General features: G+C 33.8%; 1 protein-coding gene across 2 annotated transcripts in view; it reads left to right on the forward strand.

Moving 5' to 3' along the window:
• The window catches only part of Nmdar2 (glutamate ionotropic receptor NMDA type subunit 2), a 415,630-nt gene that overhangs the window by 158,742 nt on the left and 238,153 nt on the right, over window positions 1-18,735 (forward strand). For both annotated transcript variants that reach the window (XM_089633429.1, XM_089633428.1), the window contains one exon: window positions 8,740-8,914. In XM_089633429.1, the coding sequence (XP_089489555.1) occupies window positions 8,740-8,914 (175 nt within the window). The remainder of the gene's footprint in view (window positions 1-8,739; window positions 8,915-18,735) is intronic.

The following is an 18,735-nucleotide window of genomic DNA, read 5'->3' on the forward strand; positions in this document are numbered from 1 at the left end:
CCTACGCAAGACAGAAGTGAAACTTCTAGTATTCCTCTCTCTCTATTTTCATTTCATCATCTCTATTTTCTCTCTTAGGTTAGTTTGAAAATTAGAGGTTAAATAATTCAACGACGAAGCATGGATTTGCTTTTTCTAATATTTTCTTATAGATGAATGACGTTCGATTAATGTATAGTTCCAAAAATTTTCAATTTATTCACAAGTATACAATATTACATAAATAACAATATTACAATTAAATATCTCGTCACTACTCATTTTTAACACTGAAATTCTGTACCAAACCGTATGAACCACAATTTATGAATGTGGGTTCTGTTGGTTTGTCGGTTTCTTACCTTTGTCGTCTGCGCCTCGAGCCGGTACAGCCGAGATGTTCCTGGTCTCGAGGAACTGTCTCACCTTACTGCAATTGCTTTCCTCGAAGGTTCTATCGGAATTATCCACATTTTTGGAGGCAGCACTACTCACTAAAACCAGCAGCAGCAAGCTGAACGCACAACACGTATATTTACACGGCATTTTAAACATATTTTTTAAAGTTTATAACAACTTCCTCGACAGTAAACAATATTTATATACTGGAATACGAATGGAACGGCAAAGCGCGCGACGCGAGCGCTCTCGACGGACGACTAAACCAGACTGAACGGCGGACGGACGGTACAGGAAAGCCCTGGCCACGTCTGTACCACAGCTAAGGCATGCGCCAAACAAAATTATACTACCGAGTAAAAAAGTACTTAAATAAAACACATAAAAACTTTTATGCGCATGCTAATGATTTGTTGCTTTTACTGAAAACAGTGAACGGTGAACGGTGAGCGGTGGTGGGGGTACCCGCATTTTCGTGTCGATCCTGACTCGGTTTTACTCCGTCCTCGAAAATCCATTACGCGCCTAAAGAAGTTTCACTTCAAAAATCTTTCTAAAGTGAGTAAACTTTAAAAATTACAATTATCAAATGTGGGTAACGAAACAATAAAAATAAAACAAATTTTCAACTGAAAATTGAACTTCAATAGTTTTACGCATCACTCGGGATTTTTTTATGGAATACCGAACACAGTCTCAACTGCTCCCAACCATCTGGAGCCAGTGAGACTATGGAATCCCCGATTGGGGTATATTCGTCTATTGTGAGGCCGAAGGTAGTGTGGAGCGGAAGGAGATGGAGAGGAGAAGAGAGATGGTATGTGAGTATCTATTCAGATCTGATCACCAAACACGGCTTAAGCCATTTCAATTCTTATGGTGGTCTTTACACCATATCTTCCTCTCTGGAACATGCCGAAAATAGACTATATTTTATTTTAATTTAATAATTTGTGAAAATAACATAAATGAGTAAATAAAATTTACTTGCGCACGCCGGGATTTGAATGCGCGACCTCCGGATTACTAGTCAAGAGTACGCCTAGACCACGGAGGCCGTAATACGTACGATGTAAGAATATTTCACATCACGCATGCACCGACAACCGATAGTAGTATATTAGCGGTAGGTACCTTTGTACTTGTGCATTGTTTTCAAACTTCCAAAATATTGGATGATTTATATAGAGCTGTTTTTGTGAAAAATCAACTCAAGGACTCTGTTTGTATATTTTAAAGTAATACTTTAAGTCAACTACTAACTAAGATAAAAGTAAAGTATTTGAAATCTGAAAATAAAGCTGTATATGCAATTTACCACTAATTGGCTAATTGAACAAAAAATACCTCAAACTTATGGGAGCCGAATTGTTCAATCTCCAGACGATATGTTCAATATCCAAAATAATCATTCATCATTTTCAAGCCATGTTCAACGTCCACCTTTAAAGTCATATTATGGGCATATTATAGCTTCAATCTTCGAAAAATGATCTTTAATAATTTCCTGTTACACATATGTATTAAACGAAATGACCGAAATCGAGAATTTTTTAGAATTTGCCTGTAAAAACAAAAAAACGTCTCCTGTAAAATTTGCCAAGTTGTCTATTGAACATACAAGAACTAAGGCAACGAACAAACAAAATCCACTCCGGATAGTTGTAAGATATATGGTAGAGTTATTTTATAAACTGCTGATATAAACAGATATGTAAAATATATGTAAATATTAAATACCAAATCAATAGACATTTCTTTTGTATGTCGATGACCAAATCAAAAGAATGTACCTAATTACTAAGATATGCACTATAAATTCGTATAATTTATCGCTTATTGGAGACCTTCGGATCATTCCCTTTGGGACGAAAAATAATTACGTTAGAAGAAATACCTTCTGAACCTTGAATAAACAGCAAAATCCATTCCCGTAGAAAACATTAAGATCAAAGTTAAACTTTTTTTGAATTCCATCTATTTGAAAAAAATATCCAAAGACCGTCGTAATAGTCCGAATCTAAATTACCGGTTAAAATATTTGCTGAAGTCCCAAAAGGCAAGTTCCAGAAAAAACTATGCAGCCTTTCCAATTTGATTTAGGTAGGTACTTTAAAGATTTACTAGTTTTAAAAGAATGTCGTGTTCGCAGAAAAGGAAACTAATGTTTTTACCATAAAATAATTATTTTAATTGAGTTTACCGGGTTAAATGGATCGAGTAATTTGAGGCGATATTTTTTCATATGATTTGAAAGAAAAGTTTTCAAAAAGATCTTCCAACAAGCAATTTAATTGAATTTTCTTAGCCAAATTTAGAGAAAAAAGTATTTCTCTTCAAGATTTGATCAATCCAAATAATTTCAGATTTTATCTCATATAATGTATAATATAAAAGCATGCATAGACGAAAATTTATATAGGTACATGTTTAAAAAACATTAAACCAAAATAAAATCTTTGATTGGCTGTTGATTAAATTTAACTATTTGGAAGAATCGTTTTCATAGAAATCGATTAGATGAACATTAAACATTTGAACTTTGGACCATTTTGCTTTGATTTTAAGGATGTTTATTCAAAATTTATATTAAGTTCCCAAGTACAATGTGTTACTTATAATTGTCAATGACCGATATGCAAATAATTAAGAAGTGATCTTCTATTGAAATACATCGCACGAACTAATTTCAATAATACATAACCGAGGTCAAGTTAATATTAAGTACTAGATTTAAGGAACCTTTCCATTAATAAGATAATCCGCTTAACACAACTGGTTTATAAAATAATTATATTTATTTAGATTGGGGATTGTGTTAATTGGTTTAAGAAGGGTTCAGCATATCCCTAGAATAAGTTATCGGAATAAACACGGGATTTAAAATAATAACAGAATTTAGCAAAAAAATGCATAAATTGAAGTGATTTTACACAAAAATGACGCTATACAAATCATTCAAATATTATTTTTATTATTATTTATTATAAACCGATTTGAGAAGTTACCGTGGTGAGCACCTTCTTTGTGCAATTATTTATAACATAAGACTTTAATCATTTTCTTTCTCATTTTGCAAACAACGCTCTATACTTAGGTTTTATATCGTGGTTGGCACCTATAAATGCTCTACTCACCTGAATTATTTTTTATCATTACTACCGCTCAAGAGACCTAATTAATCCCGACCGTCTGGATCCAATTCTTAAACCGGAACCAAAACGTAACAACAAATTTACAGATAGATAAGATTTGGCGGTCGAGTTAGAACTGGACTTTGTTACGGAATCAATATAGTAAAATGTTTATCCCACAAAATAATAATAACAAAACTTATTTACCTAACAACTCATATTGGTTCTGTACATCTTTAAGTATACTGAAAACACTTCGCCTTTATTTTATGATAAATTTTTCTTTATAAGCATTTTAAATGAGTTTTATTTTTTGTTCATAGTAAAATTTTACATTAAACTTTCTCACGCTTACGAAATAAAAATAACAAATAAAAGTGTTATGTTCAATTCTCAAACAAATAATATCAGATACTGAAGAAATCTACGCTCACTAACGCCGACAGTAAAAAACTTTTCCACCCTTAATCTCATATTCAATGACCATGTTCGTACTTCTAGAGAAGGGTTTGGGAAGCGTTTTCATTAAAGAGATGGTAGATAGGATATGGGACGAGATGGGGACTAGTGTCAGCAGATAACCTGAATTCTAAAGTAAGCACAGATGTAATAGAATTACACATTGTTAGAAATTTTGCGGAAGCACGTAAAGTAAGGTTCAGTTATTGATCCGCGTATGATCGTACTCTGAAAATAGCTTTATTCTATCTAAGTTTCACGCCTTAATTTCATAAACTTATTGAAGGTTTTTTTAAATTAAAATTATTTTTTAATGGTTTCATATTTTCATACTTGTCCATTAATTTGTAAAAACTCAAATATGTTTTTATTAAAAGTTTTTTTTTTGGCTAGCAAAATTAAATGAAAATTAACCGTTTCCAGTGTTTACAATCGACATTTTAACAACCTTAAGATGTAATTATTGTAAGGCCCTCTTCAACAAGAGTAGATAAGTTTCAGATACTGATGTTGTGTATTCGCATCGCAAATATAATGTTGCGCAAGGTCCGTAAATGTCGCAAATGAAATCACAAGACCCGAGTCTTGTCGCCACTCAAATAGCTTTCACCATCTCACTTACAACTGCTAATATACAGGGTTTTCCAATAAGAGGTGTTATTTTGATATTCAATCGTAAAAGATCAATAGTTTCGTTGCTTGTGTGGCACGTAGCGCCGTCTTGTTGAAATTAACCGTTGTCCAAATCAATACCATCCAATTCCAGCCGTAAAAAACCATTAATTATCTCTCGATAGTGCAATCCATTCACAGTAACTGTTGCTCCAGCCTCATTTTTGAAAAAGTAAGGTCCAATGACTCCGCCGGACCACAAACCGCACCAAACAATCACAAATTGAGGATAAAGGCTTTTCAACAATAACTCTTGAGTTTTTTGAGCCCCAAATGTGACAATTATGCTTGTTGACGAAGCCACCGAGGTGGAAATGGGCCTCATCACTCAATATGATTTGCATTTGATTCACTCAAGTGAATTTTAATAATTTCAAAGCATTGTTGGAGCGTGTATCGTTCCATTTTTATCAATGACGTAGTTTTTACTTGTCAAATGTCAAAAAAAATACAGTTTCAAAAGTAACATCTACCAAAATAGCGGGCTATTCAAATAACACCTCTTATTAGAAAACCCTGTATACGCTATTCTTTTGTTGACTGTTTTGTTCCCAGCATTGATGTCATTAATCCCAGCAATCACATGCATTGTTACAAAATGTCATGTAACCATGTAACAATACTATTCGCTAGACGATGGTATTTATTGATTGCTCCGCTATGCTTAAAATCTCGATAGTGTGAGTGGTAAGGACTTTCAGCAACTGGTCGCGGGAGACTGTTGTCACCGACGAAAAAGTCTGCTACGTGTGTCTATGTAGGTACAAACCTCCGCGCAGATGTATTGTCGTAGTCGAGAAGATATTTGAATCGTCAAGCAGCGAGTAATTGCATACCCCTGTGGAAGAAGGCTTTCCGTGTAGTCTATGATTCTATTCAGTATTTAGGCATTTTTAAAATCAAAATATATGCCGTTTTCTAGGGAAATAATATGTCATATAGGTTGAACCGACATAGGTGTGTTGTGTATGTTACGGTTCCATGATAAATAAACACAATGACAATTCAACACACTTTTGAAAAGTGATATAAAATCATTAGAAACGATGAAAAAAAAAATTAAACCTAACCTAACCTTCTTAACCCAGTTAATAAAGCTTTTGTTTCATCACTTTCCATGACTTTATATAACTTTTTAAAGATGTGATGAGTTATCATTTTGATGAGTTATCCGGTCACCGTACGTTACAATTTTCCATGTTTACTTGGAATGTTTACAATAATACCATAAAATGGAATTTCTTTTTATAATAAAGTCAAGTAGACTTTATGACGATCAATCTTTTTTCTGATTTTTGGTTGGATGACCTTGTCCAAAACGTCAACGTAGCCAAGATATTGACGATTTATTATTAATTATATTTTACAAGATTTCGCACTTTTATGACAGCAGACAAATAACTTTTACGTTAGTTTCCTTCTCTGATCTTAGTATGTTGAAGAAGTGCCAATAAATCATTTTTTTATACAGCCTGTGAAATAACGCGATACAAGAATAGGATTTTTTTTTATCAGTTGACACAAAAAATGTAAAACAACATTAAACTATTTCTTGATTATCCTTGATCTTGGATAAATAAAAATAAACACAAAGACTTTTTTGTATATTTCACATCGCGGAATTCTTTATCCGATTATTATTCTTATCATAAGCTTTTCCTTTTTGAGACAATTGAAAGAGTATATTTATTTAGTTTGTAATTTTTTTTTTCGTTTGAAAAATTCCGATGTTTGAAATCTTAAGATGTGAGTAATCTAATTTTTTAATTATTATTTTTTTTGGTAAACTAATGTTAAAGACAAGATTTTTTATGCATAGCACAAAGGGTAACAATTATTTTATAAGCAATAATTATGTAGATTTAATTATTAGATGATATCGATGCTATCAAAAACTTTTGTGTTTTTTATGATGAAGCCTAACATTTTAGCAGCTTTATTTGTGATTTGATGTATATGGAGGTTATATTGTAGTTTACTATCAAGGGTTTTTCCAAGATCAAGAATATCTGAGACTGTTGCAATCAGTGGCGGTTCTTCCCTTAGGTCAATTGGTGTTTGACCCCCCAAAATTATAAGACAACAATAATAATCAATTATGTGCATCAAAACAACTGGTCTAATTCTTATTTTATTTAAAATGTAACGCGAAACAGCGGCGGCGGCGAGTGACTACCAGTGACATCTGTTGTCTCTAATAGAAGCTTTCATTCACAAGTCCACACGATTGGCCGGGTCAATTTAAAGAATGTCCTCTTTGGCATCTTCTGTCCCTATGCGCGCCATAGAATAAACGAGATGGCACTATATTTTTCGTCGAAGTAAAAATTAGGTACCGAAGAAAACTTAGGGACGTTTAGGTCATGACCGTGGGGGTGACAACACGATGAATATTATATGTTTTACAGAGATGGTGACATAAACAAATGTCGGTTTTTCATTTACACGCTTGTAGTGTGTGGAACGATGGTTGTTTTTCAATTGGATAGTTCGAGAAACGTTTGGAATAATTATTTATGTTATTATCGATTTAGAATGAAGCTGTAGAATGAAACAAAACAAAAAAAAAGTAAAAGATCATTGTCAAATATAATCAAACTCTTATTTTATTTACTTTAATGTTGTGCACAACTACATTAAAACTAAACATCTTAAAAATAATTTGCCGTAAGTAGGTACATGGATTGTGTATTTATTTCAATGGAAATATTATAACAAATTGATATAGATAATAATATATGGGCACACATTTTTTTCAAATGACCTACCACGACTGGATCCTTAGAGCCGCCTCTGGTTGCAATGTTGTTGTTTGTTTAAATAATAATAATATAATATTTTATTTTTATTTCTCAAAAAGACAATGTGATGATATTTTGAAACATTTAAATACAGTTGATTTTGTTGGCAATAGGTGGATATATTGATCATGTTGTAAAATGACAATCGTTTAGACTTTTTATTGGCTTGTATAGCTTTAGATCATCAGCAAATAATTCTAATTCAGAGTTTTTCACAATATTGATCAAATAATTTATATATATAATGAAAAACAATGACCCGAGATGAGAACCCTGTTGGATCCCAGAGGAAATTACATTGAAATCCGATTCGAAGCCCTTTATTGCTTCTGCCTGTGATCTGTTGAGTACATATTATCCAAACATAGTAGTAAAATTTCGGATCATAATCTGCTACAAACATAAGCACAGTTTGATAATGGCCTCAAAAGCCGAAACAGCTGTCACATTAAAAACTGTAAAAATAACAGAAATACTTGCAGAACTTAATAATTATTATAACATTATTAAATTTGATTTATTTTAAATTTATTTAAAAAAAAATTAAATGGAGTTCTACGAGTTAAACACCAAAACAATAAATAACATAAGCACAGTCGTAAGGCAAGTTACGCTCGCTTAGTAGGTACCTAACGTATGATATCTTTGACAGATATTATAACTTTACCGAGTTTCGTATTGTGATTAGCCATGTCGGAAATTTTGTTGTTGTTCCGCGCTCGACAGCACACACTAACTGGCCGCTACTGCATCACAGTGGACATATTGCACGGAGATCAATATTATACGATCTCCATAAATACCTAATAATATCTTCTTTTATAATTGCAAATTTCCTTCGTAGTGTCATATTGATTAAACGTAAATAACAAACTTTGTTTAAGCCAATCTTTTAAAATGATCAACCTATTTTAAAATCAATTTTTTCTTCATCAGGATACAAAACATACTGAAAATTAAAATGTATAAGAATGGACGAATAAGAATTGACAAATAAGTACCTACCTATATAAAAAAATATATTCCATTAATTTTATTAAACAAAATTGGTGTCTACAAAGTTATTTGTTTGTATTTAATTGAAACAATACCATGTTCAGATAAATAATAAATACATCATTTCAAAATTAAAATCAGTACTTGGCTGAACATGCTAGATAAATTCCAAAACAAAATCTCAACACTCCCAAACGAGGTACTCAAAATACTGGATGTGAAGTCTTACGAATAAACCCGTATTCAATCTCTCAAAACTCCAAGAAACTAAAAAATATCGTGATTGATTTTGTTCCCAGGTGTGCACTTCGACACGTCATCGGCTTCGCTCGTGAACGAAATCACCACGGCCATCAAGGTGTATGCCTACGGGGTGGAAGAATACGTGGCGGACCCGAAGAACTCCAACCGGCCGCTGGGGACACAGCTGTCATGCGAGGGACCGGGTGACGCACGCTGGCCTGCCGGGGACAGGTTTGTTACCATTAGATACTATTGTCAATGACTGTATTACTGCTGTAATAACCGGTGCAAAAGGCGCATTACGCTTTGAGATCACCATGACCATCGAGGTAAGCCAACGGAGTGGAAGAACTTAATATCCGTGGTGACACCAAGAAATCCAACAAACCGAAGGCGCTGGGAGCGGGCATTGCACGCTGGCCTATCATTTGTTACTGTATTTTTTGTTGTTTATTCCGGATCTCAGGGAGGGTGGTGCAAATCCACGAGTTTCGTATAATACATAGAATATAAGATAGTGAAAATAAAATTTTTGTAAGATAATATATAGAAAAGAAAAATAATAAAATATGCACAAAAATAATAATAATACAGAAAAAAGAAAATAAAAATACTGTTAAACTTTTAGACATATGATACATAAGGAATTTTCTCCATCGCTTGTAAATGGGACCTTGCAAGAAGTCCAGTGCTGCCATCACAAGAGCGTTATAGCTCGTGGCTAATTACGTTTTGTAGCTAGTGATCCCTTTTCTGTTTAGGGCTCGGAATCCAGGAAATCGCATTTCTTCGAACATTGCAGTGGCACTGCAGTACCGGAACATCCCAAAAAGTATTTGGTAGGAGTTGTTGTATTGAACTTCCATTATTTTTAGAGACGCTTTTCATAGTCGATCCAAAGCTCCGAGCATATAAGCTGGTGCAGTTGGTGATGTGTTATTATTAAATCTTCGAGAAATCATATTTGTCCTAATGTACAGTGATCTTCTCAGTCGATATTGTCAATTACTTTTGCAATCACCTTTGTGAATTATGTGAACGAGATCACTACGGCCATCAAGGTATAACTACATCTCCAGACACTAAACCGGCTCCAATTATTGTTAACAATGAAATTAATGATATTGATATGAAATCAATGACAATCAGTCGGTTAACGGTAATCAATCTATCAACTAATGTAGGTAGATAATTCAGACTTATTTTTTTGACGAACAATTATAATGCTGTGGTTTTTGACAGTAATATTATGTTTTACTGACAGTTATTACTTTTGTCAGTGATGTCAACTAATATTAAATTTGTCAATAAAAGAAATTACTTTAAAGGGGTTGTTTAAAACATCATCTTTGGACTTTTTAGTCCAATTTGATGGTCAGTATATGAAAGTTAAATATTTATCCACAATAGAAAGACAGAATGGAAAGGATAATAATGGAGGTTATTTTCGCCTGAGAGTTTTTTTAACTTAAGAAGTAATAATAGAGTGGTTGTAAACTGATTCGTCGTGTATGTACTGATTCGTTTAAGTTGGTTTTCTATACACAGTGTGCTATCATTTTCTTTTCCCATCACCTCCACATCTAGAAAATGCAGGATTTTATCTTGGTTTTCTAGATTCATTGCGAACTTAATTTTGATGTGGAGTGAATTTAGATGGTTCAAGAATTTATTGAGTTTTCTGTTCCATAGGGCCAAATGGCGAAGAGAGCATCAAAGTAGCGCCACCATACTTTAGGAATAGCCAACTGATGCAAGACACAATTTTTTTTGTGTCTTGCGTCTGTTAACTCATCTTAGATGATTAGAGTTAGTGACACGGTATCACATTTACATATATAATTCATCACAATTTTACACATCTGCCTTTATGATGGACACTGTAACGCTGTCCGAAAAGTTGACGAAAGAAGAGGTACCGAATTGCTGCGTAATACTCCCAAATAAATCACTATAGTTGTAAATTTTTCACTCTCATAAAATAGTCGGGGTCATAAATATACCACCCACTGAGGGGTTTCACTGGGAGAGGTATTAAGGTACGACTGGTCATCAACCATAACCATAGTAAATTTTAATTAATATAGACAATTATACCATAAACAATACAGACAGTGTGACAATATCGAATGTAAACCAAAATTTAACATATTGAGACAATTGTTCGCTAAAAAGGTTTAATTCACTACTGTTGAGTTCGTAGTTGTCACTTTCGTTGTAAGAGAGGGGTAAATTAAAAAAAAAACATTTGCGTCATTTCTTATTTTTGAGTTTATTTGGTCGTAAAAACGGTGACATATAAACTGATTATATTTAATTATTGTCAAAATTGAAAACTGAAAACGTTAACGTAAATACAACATATATTATAACATATATTATAAAAATAAACCCGTATTTTCCTACCAGCCTAATCTTCTTCACGACCAGCCACTGTCACCAACCGGTAGTTATGGTGGTAGCTCTTGGTGTCACATCGAAAGTTAGAGAGTTTGGTGGGAGTGGCTGAGCGTAGGTGGTAGTGGGTGACGAAAATGTTATACTTTGTTGTAGGAAGCCCGCAAAGGCTTCAGATTATTTCAGAATGGCCCCGCCGACTGTAAGTCTGAAAGGTTCTAGAAAGTTCCAGAAGGTTCTATAAGGACCCAAACTGAGTGGCGGAAAGTGTCGGTGAGTCTAAAAGATTCGGGAAAGTTAAGGAAAAAAGAATGCTATTAAAAGTTCTGGACATGTACTGGTGGTGTACAGCTAGTATTTATATTATTACCGTGTAATAAAAGTAATATAGTATATATAATATAACAAATAACTTCAATTGGTGCTTTCTGTTAGTACAAGATTCTCTAATTAACTAAGCAGATTGTATTTTCGATACATTTAAACCTATTGCATATACCTAAGAGGAACCGTCGGTAAAGCCGCCAAATAACAGATCATTACAAAACACACTCTGAGCTAATAAATAGTGTTTATTGACTTCACGCCGCAGCATTATTGACAGAAGATTGGGAGCTAAACGAGCTAAATAACACCTGTCTCCCATAATGTTTCCGTTAGCGCCTTATTACGTTCTGAAGTTCTTTAGCCTCGGGTGCTTCAAAGTGATTGATCTCGTTTTTGTTGTTTCTACTTACATCACAGAAGTGCCGCGTTGATAAAATCAAAGGAAAGTGAAAAATTAAGTACCCATTTTTTGAAGGGGATAAAGTGCCATCTAGAAAATATTAGAAAGATTTACTGCGCTTTTGAGTGAAATATTACGAAACCATACAATAAAAGGTAATAAGAAACACCCAAAATGAGTACCTATTATAACTCCTGGGATTTGTTATAAAGTAAAAGTAAAAAAAAAATTAAAAGTGAAAAAAACATGTTAATTGAATGAGCTTAGCGAAATTCTGTTTTAACTAGATCATTTGGAATTTCATCTATCTGTTAATTTATGACTGCTATTTTTTGTATTAATTACGCAGGTAGGTATAAAGCAAAATCGAAAATCTTATTATTTGGGGGGAAATTTTGGTTTCGACTTCGACAACCAGAAAAAAAATGAATAATATTTTTTTGGGAATGAAGTTTGCCTGTTAACAGAAGTAATAGTATTGGATTAGCTTAATATCCTTTTTGTCAATATGTGTGTACATGTGCTCAGGTTCACACATATTATTATTATCTACATAGGTAGGGACTAAACTTTTCACGAGGCAATTTTTTTTTTATTGGCGCTACAGTTGTTTTTTTTTATTTATTTCCTAAATTAATTAAGTTCAATTCCCATGATGGGTGAGAAACTCTACGTTATATTAATATGTTATAAGTCTACAAAATTTACCCATATCATCCAGAGGAGAAATAGTGTGAAACGATGACTTTAACTCTCGAGTAAAATTGTATGTCAGTAAAAGTGAATTGTTGAGCAAACAAAAAACATTAAGAAAAAAATCCTATTTAACGACCAATGTACTTCGAAAGAATCTTAAAAATTGATCACAGTTCTGATGATGCATATTGAAAATTTGTTATAGGTACAAATTTATTTTAAAAAATGTTAGCGTACTCAGTTATATTCTTTTACCCAAATATTGAAAAACAATATACAGCTTGTACTCAAATGTTGATGTTAACTAGTGGATGTCATTAAAACTTTGGTAATCAATATGTTGGTGCTGTAAGTGAAAAACGAATGTGACCAGAGATTTATCTGAATTGAATTATTTCATCTTACTCAAACATTATATTCAAAATGGTTGATTTTGTGAAAAAGAATATATGTTTAATTATTACCCTTTATTCAAACCTAACATCACAGGTTTTCTTTCTAACTTCATTTTTACATACCCGTATTCCGTTTATAAAAAGTAATACCGATATACTCCTTTTCTCAAATGAACATAAAAAAATTAGCCTTCGATCTGTGTACTTCACTCCATTTTAGCAAAAATGCAAGATATACCCTCGAAAGATTGGACATTGTCATGAAATTAAATTTAACTAAATTAAACAACAAAATGATTGTCATTGCGTCATGTTTACTAAATTAAAGAAAAATTGTAGTACTTGCTGACAAGTTGCCATATGCCAATATTTTTTTTAATATTTAATTTAAATGATGAGACAAAATGAATTTGCGATTAATCAAGAAAAAAACACAAATTTATTTGAGAATTGAAAAAAATTGTGTTTGAGAAACCAGAAAATTCATATGCTTCATGTCAAAAATGATCCTAGTAGGGATGTTTTTATCCCTCTTTGTATGACTTACCATTTTTGGGTGTTTTTGTTTCGCATTCATATTATAGTACTAAAATCTTGCGCCGTACGAAATATTTTTTAAACACAAATGTAAAGCGTATACAAGCAATCGATCTGAGCTATGCTCATCTGAGAATTTTTGTAAATACACTATATTATTGTAATATCTCTAGGAAACCTCCATCATCGTTTGTCTAGGGATGCGGTGTTCGCCTAAAAATTAACCAGTTTTCTTTATTTGTGTGGATAATATTAATTATTATACTAACTTTTACTTTTACCAATTATTGTACTAACTTTTATAATTTTGTAACTATTGTCATCTATGTAATTATGTACTGTTTGTTTCTGCAATAAACAAAAATAAAATAAAATAAAAAAATAAATTTGTTCTTGCAATTTACGATAATACATTATCCAATCACAGTTCGCTCAATAGTTTGAAGCATTTTGTCACTGCGGAATTTCATCTCCGCCATAATAAATGGCAGCCAGCAACTATCGGGATCGGAGTCAAACTAATTAACAAACTCGAAATTATCTAATAAAACCAGTTTGCGTTCGCTAATTACTGCTGAACGCAAATTAATCAAGATCGTCCCGAATAGGGTTGACGGAGAGAGTCTGGTATTGAGCTAGTGGTACTTTCCTTTCATTATTCCGGCACACAAATCGACAGGCTCAACGTAAACTCTGTTATAATATGCAAATCTGTTTTAAAAGTTTTTTTTACATTAACTTTAATTTTCGATCATAAAATATTTCCGACATATTTAAAGAATTAATTGGTATATATGTATCTTGTTGAGATTGGTTGTTATTCTTGTTGTGTGTACGTATCATGTTGAGATTGTTTTTTATTCTTGTGGTACGTACCTATCTTGATAAGATTGGTTGTTCTTCTTGCGGTATGCATGAATTTTGTTAAGATTTATTGTTTTTCTTGTTGAGTGTATGTATCTCGTTGAGATGGGTTTTTCTTCTTTGGTATGTGTGTTTTTTGTTGAAATTGGTTGTTCTTTTTGTGGTATGTGTGAATCTTGTTGAGATTGATTATTGTACTTGTTGTATGTACGTATCTGGTTGAGAATTAATTTTTCTTCTTTGGTATATATATTTCTTGTTGAGATTGATTGCTCTTCTCGTGGTATGTACGTATCTTGTTGTGATTGGTTTTCTTCCTTGGTACGTATGTTTCTTGTTGAGAATGCTTGTATTTCTTGGTGTATGTACGTATCTGGTCGAGATTGGTTTGTATTTTTGTAGTTTCATCTTGATAAGTATAGTTTTGCTTCTTATGGGATGTTTCTTTGTATATTGTTGAGATAAGTTGTTCTTTTTGAGTTATGTATGTATCTTGTTGACAGTGGGGGTTGTGCAGTGTAGATGAGGAAGTGCTTTCATAAAAAATTAACTGTAAAAATATACATGTATCGAACGTGAAAACAAGATTTACTGCATTTGACTCGATTGCGACTAAGGTTGAACACCTGCAAGTTTGATGACCCCTTTTTCTAAGCCATAATGTTTACGAGTTGAAAAATGCACCACAATAATCGGTTACTAAGTGAATCGAGCCGGAGAAAAATCAAAATATTGACAAACCAGCCGCTGTGCGAAATTATTATTCTCACCTAAAAACACCTGCGTCTGAAACGAAAACAAGTTGTGGTCAAGATATTGACGTCACAAGAGGGCTTGCTAGAGAAATTATAAATAGCTAAAAACACTACAATATTCGGCAGTCAAAATTCAAAAAATTAACACGAGTGGACGGAATCCAATCCTACAGTTAAATCGCGATCTGTTAATTATAATTAAGAATTATAAATTTCTGAGTGTCAACTGAATCCTCCATAACGGCACAACCATTTTAAAAGTTTACAACTATTTCTAACGAGCTGTTTACGACCGGCACTGTATCAGCTGAATCAGACGCATCTGTAATCATTACAATAATGGGGCATCTCCGTGGGCCGGCTCTTATAATCAAACGACTGAACTGCCCACTGCCGGTGATCACCTAGAGGCTGGCCAATCCCTGCTGCATTGATGCCGACAACCTAGATTCTGATGAATTCCTCCTTGCTACCGACTGAACCAGCCACAGATGCTGACAACCTAAAGGCTGACAAATACCTGCTGGCTACCGACTGAACTGCCCACTACCGGTTGTGATGGACCAAGGTCTTTCCCGAGGTAAATGATATAAAATCTTCATAGTAGAGCCATCTATCGGAACAAATTACAGGGAACTGCATACAAAGGTGGGAGGTTTCCTTTAGGGTTGCGACGGGAGGGTTGAATTGCCCAATCATGATTACAGAGAAAAAAAGGGCGCAACTTTCTGACAGGACTAAGGATATTTAAGAGAGGAGGTGTGTTTAGGCTTTGATTTATATGGCATCGCCTTTGGAAATATTCCCACCAGATGATTAGGTGAACGCACGAAGCTGGATTCAAGGCCGAACAACTTGACATTTTAGGGGTTCAAAACCTTTCTTTAGAGGCGTAGCACCACTGCGACGGGGCGAGATTTGGTGGAAACAGATCTGTTACTTGAGGTTAAAAGAGGGAGAAAGGTGTGCGATTTCTGGCACTCGAGCGGGTTAATTTTGTAAAAAAATTCGAACATGGTTTTGCATAATTTAGACAGTAATAATCATTAACGAAAGTAATAAATTTTACACGTGGCTTATGGAAGAAGAAAATAGATTAAAATTAATGGGTGAACCACTAACAGAGGAATTATGAGCGAGTACATTCGGTTTTGTTGTGACAGGGACTTGAAGTCTCTGATTGATGTGAGGTGAGAGGAGAGACAGAGACAAAAGATAGGCGTGTGGCAGAATCATTAGGGTCAACACCCATAATTGCAGAGAGGAATCGTGAAAATTCAGTAATGGTTCTTAAAATAAAACTGGCTGGAGGAATAAACAGGATATCGAATCGGAGCGGTCTCGGGAGAAGGACAAGAGAAATAGCTGACATAATGTGTACTGGGACATTTAAACTAGAACGAGTACCGAAAGGCCTTAGGAGGTTGGAATAATCGGTGAAAAGTGTGATAGTTATACTAAACCACGGAAAAGAAAGGTGAATAAATGTGCAATGTAAGAGACGACCTTACGCAAGGGATTTAGCATACGGTGGAATGGGAATGATTGTCAGAAGTTATCGATTCGGAAGGTAAAGGGAGGAACGGACGTGTACACCATTTAATTCGACAAGAAGCGAGTTGCGAATTCTAGCTTTAGACAGAGGAAAGAAGACGGGGAGGAGACTGTAGAAAATATGCACGAAAACGGAGAATTAAAAGGAAAATTTTGGCTATTTACGCGCAAGGGGATGGCTTGACGCACTAAAAGGAAGGTCATCAGAACACACATCACGGACCAAATAGAAACGCAAAAAAATTTAAATTAGAAAATTAGGTCAATTCTGACGGATTAGAAGACACCTACCAGATGAGGCGAACTTGAGATTTTCACCAGTACGGGCCTGTGCTGTGAGACGGCAAATGGCCGTTTTTTTCTGAGAAACGCGGAAGTATAGACCTGAGAAGTTTTAAGTGACACAGAGGAGATTGGGCGAGAAATATAGGGCCGTAGCGCTTCAATAAAGGTGGGATTGCAATGACAAACGTAATTAATTACTGTTATAAAACAGCGTGCACGGGCACAAATCAGGATAGTTAGTCACAAATCGCCGGGGCCTTTAAAAAAAGTATACGCGTCGCGCTACGTATTAATACTACTTGGTAATTTTTCTGGACTTAGCAAGATTTCCAGCCAAACAATTAGTTAAACTCAGTGGATCACGGGTCGCCGGAACTTCAAAAAAAATATATACTTGTCGCGGCAGTTTAAATAATTAAAATCAGACTTGGATAGTTAGTCACAAATCGCCGGGGCCTTTAAAAAAAGTATACGCGTCGCGCTACGTATTAATACTACTTGGTAATTATTCGTGGACTTTTTTAGTCAAACAATTAGTTAAACAGAGTTCGACAAATCGCCGGGAACCGTTCAAAGACACGTCACGCTACGTCTTAATATCACTTGGTAATTGTTCGTGGACTTAGAAAATTTTCTGGTCAAAAACATACGGTTAAATTCAGTGTTTGAAGGAATGATAAACCGGACCTTAAAGAATTTTGAAACTACGAACAATTAGTTAAACTCAGTGTTCTAGACGTAACAATTAATTCAGGTTGAAAAATTTAACTGGTTTAAATTCAGTAACTAAAATTCATAAACCCTAAAATTCCTTCTCGAATAAAATTGAACGCGATTGCTATGATTTAAATAAAGTCACGGATTATAAATGAATTGTGATTAAACAATTAAACCCTAAAATTCCTTCTCGAATAAAATTGAACGCGATTGCTATGATTTTAATAAAGAAACGGATTATAAATGAATTGTGATTAAAAAATTAAACCCTTAAATTCCTTCTCGAATAAAATTGAACGCGATTGCTATGATTTTAATAAAGAAACGGATTATAAATGAATTGTGATTAAAAAATTAAACCCTTAAATTCCTTCTCGAATAAAATTGAACGCGATTGCTATGATTTAAATAAAGTCACGGATTATAAATGAATTGTGATTAAAAATTAATAAACCCTAAAATTCCTTCTCGAATAAAATTGAACGCGATTGCAATGATTTAAATAAAGTAACGGATTATAAATGAATTGTAATTAAAATTAATAAACCCTGAAATTCCTTTTCGAATAAAATTAAACGCGATTGTTATGGATTTAAATAAAGCCACGGATTATAAACAAAAAATGTAATCAAAAAAAATAATAAACCCAAAAATTTCTTCTCGAATAAAATAAAACGCAAGTGTTAAAATCTCTCGTTGGGACTTTGATGAAGTCTCGGACTAAAGTTAAATTTATAATGAAAAATCTATATACCTAAGTGTCTTGCTATCGCGTGTTAGGCTCAATCGAAGCCGTGTTACAACGAAAATTTTTTCAATAATTACTAGGTTAGGGAGGGAAGATCGAAGTACATTCATTACGGCAAATAACGAGGGTAACACAATCAAAATTAGGAAAATAAGATTGGGGATATCTCAGGTGAAGATAAAATATTAGGTATAAACTCAGGGTAAATCTGGTGATATTTGCTGACACCCCACCCAAATGGCAACGGTTGTGTAAAATCCCACCAGGATGTTGCTATTTAGCGGGTAGGGGCTTGGTAAGTGTTTTTATTTCCAATTCAATACAACCAAATTCCCAGATTAACTTGGAACGCGCGGTGCTGATATCTGTCGACTGAC

This window comes from Hesperophylax consimilis, chromosome 7 (genome assembly GCF_061612785.1).
Source record: "Hesperophylax consimilis isolate HC1 chromosome 7, BYU_Hcon_1.0, whole genome shotgun sequence".
Taxonomy (NCBI): Eukaryota; Metazoa; Arthropoda; class Insecta; order Trichoptera; family Limnephilidae; genus Hesperophylax; species Hesperophylax consimilis.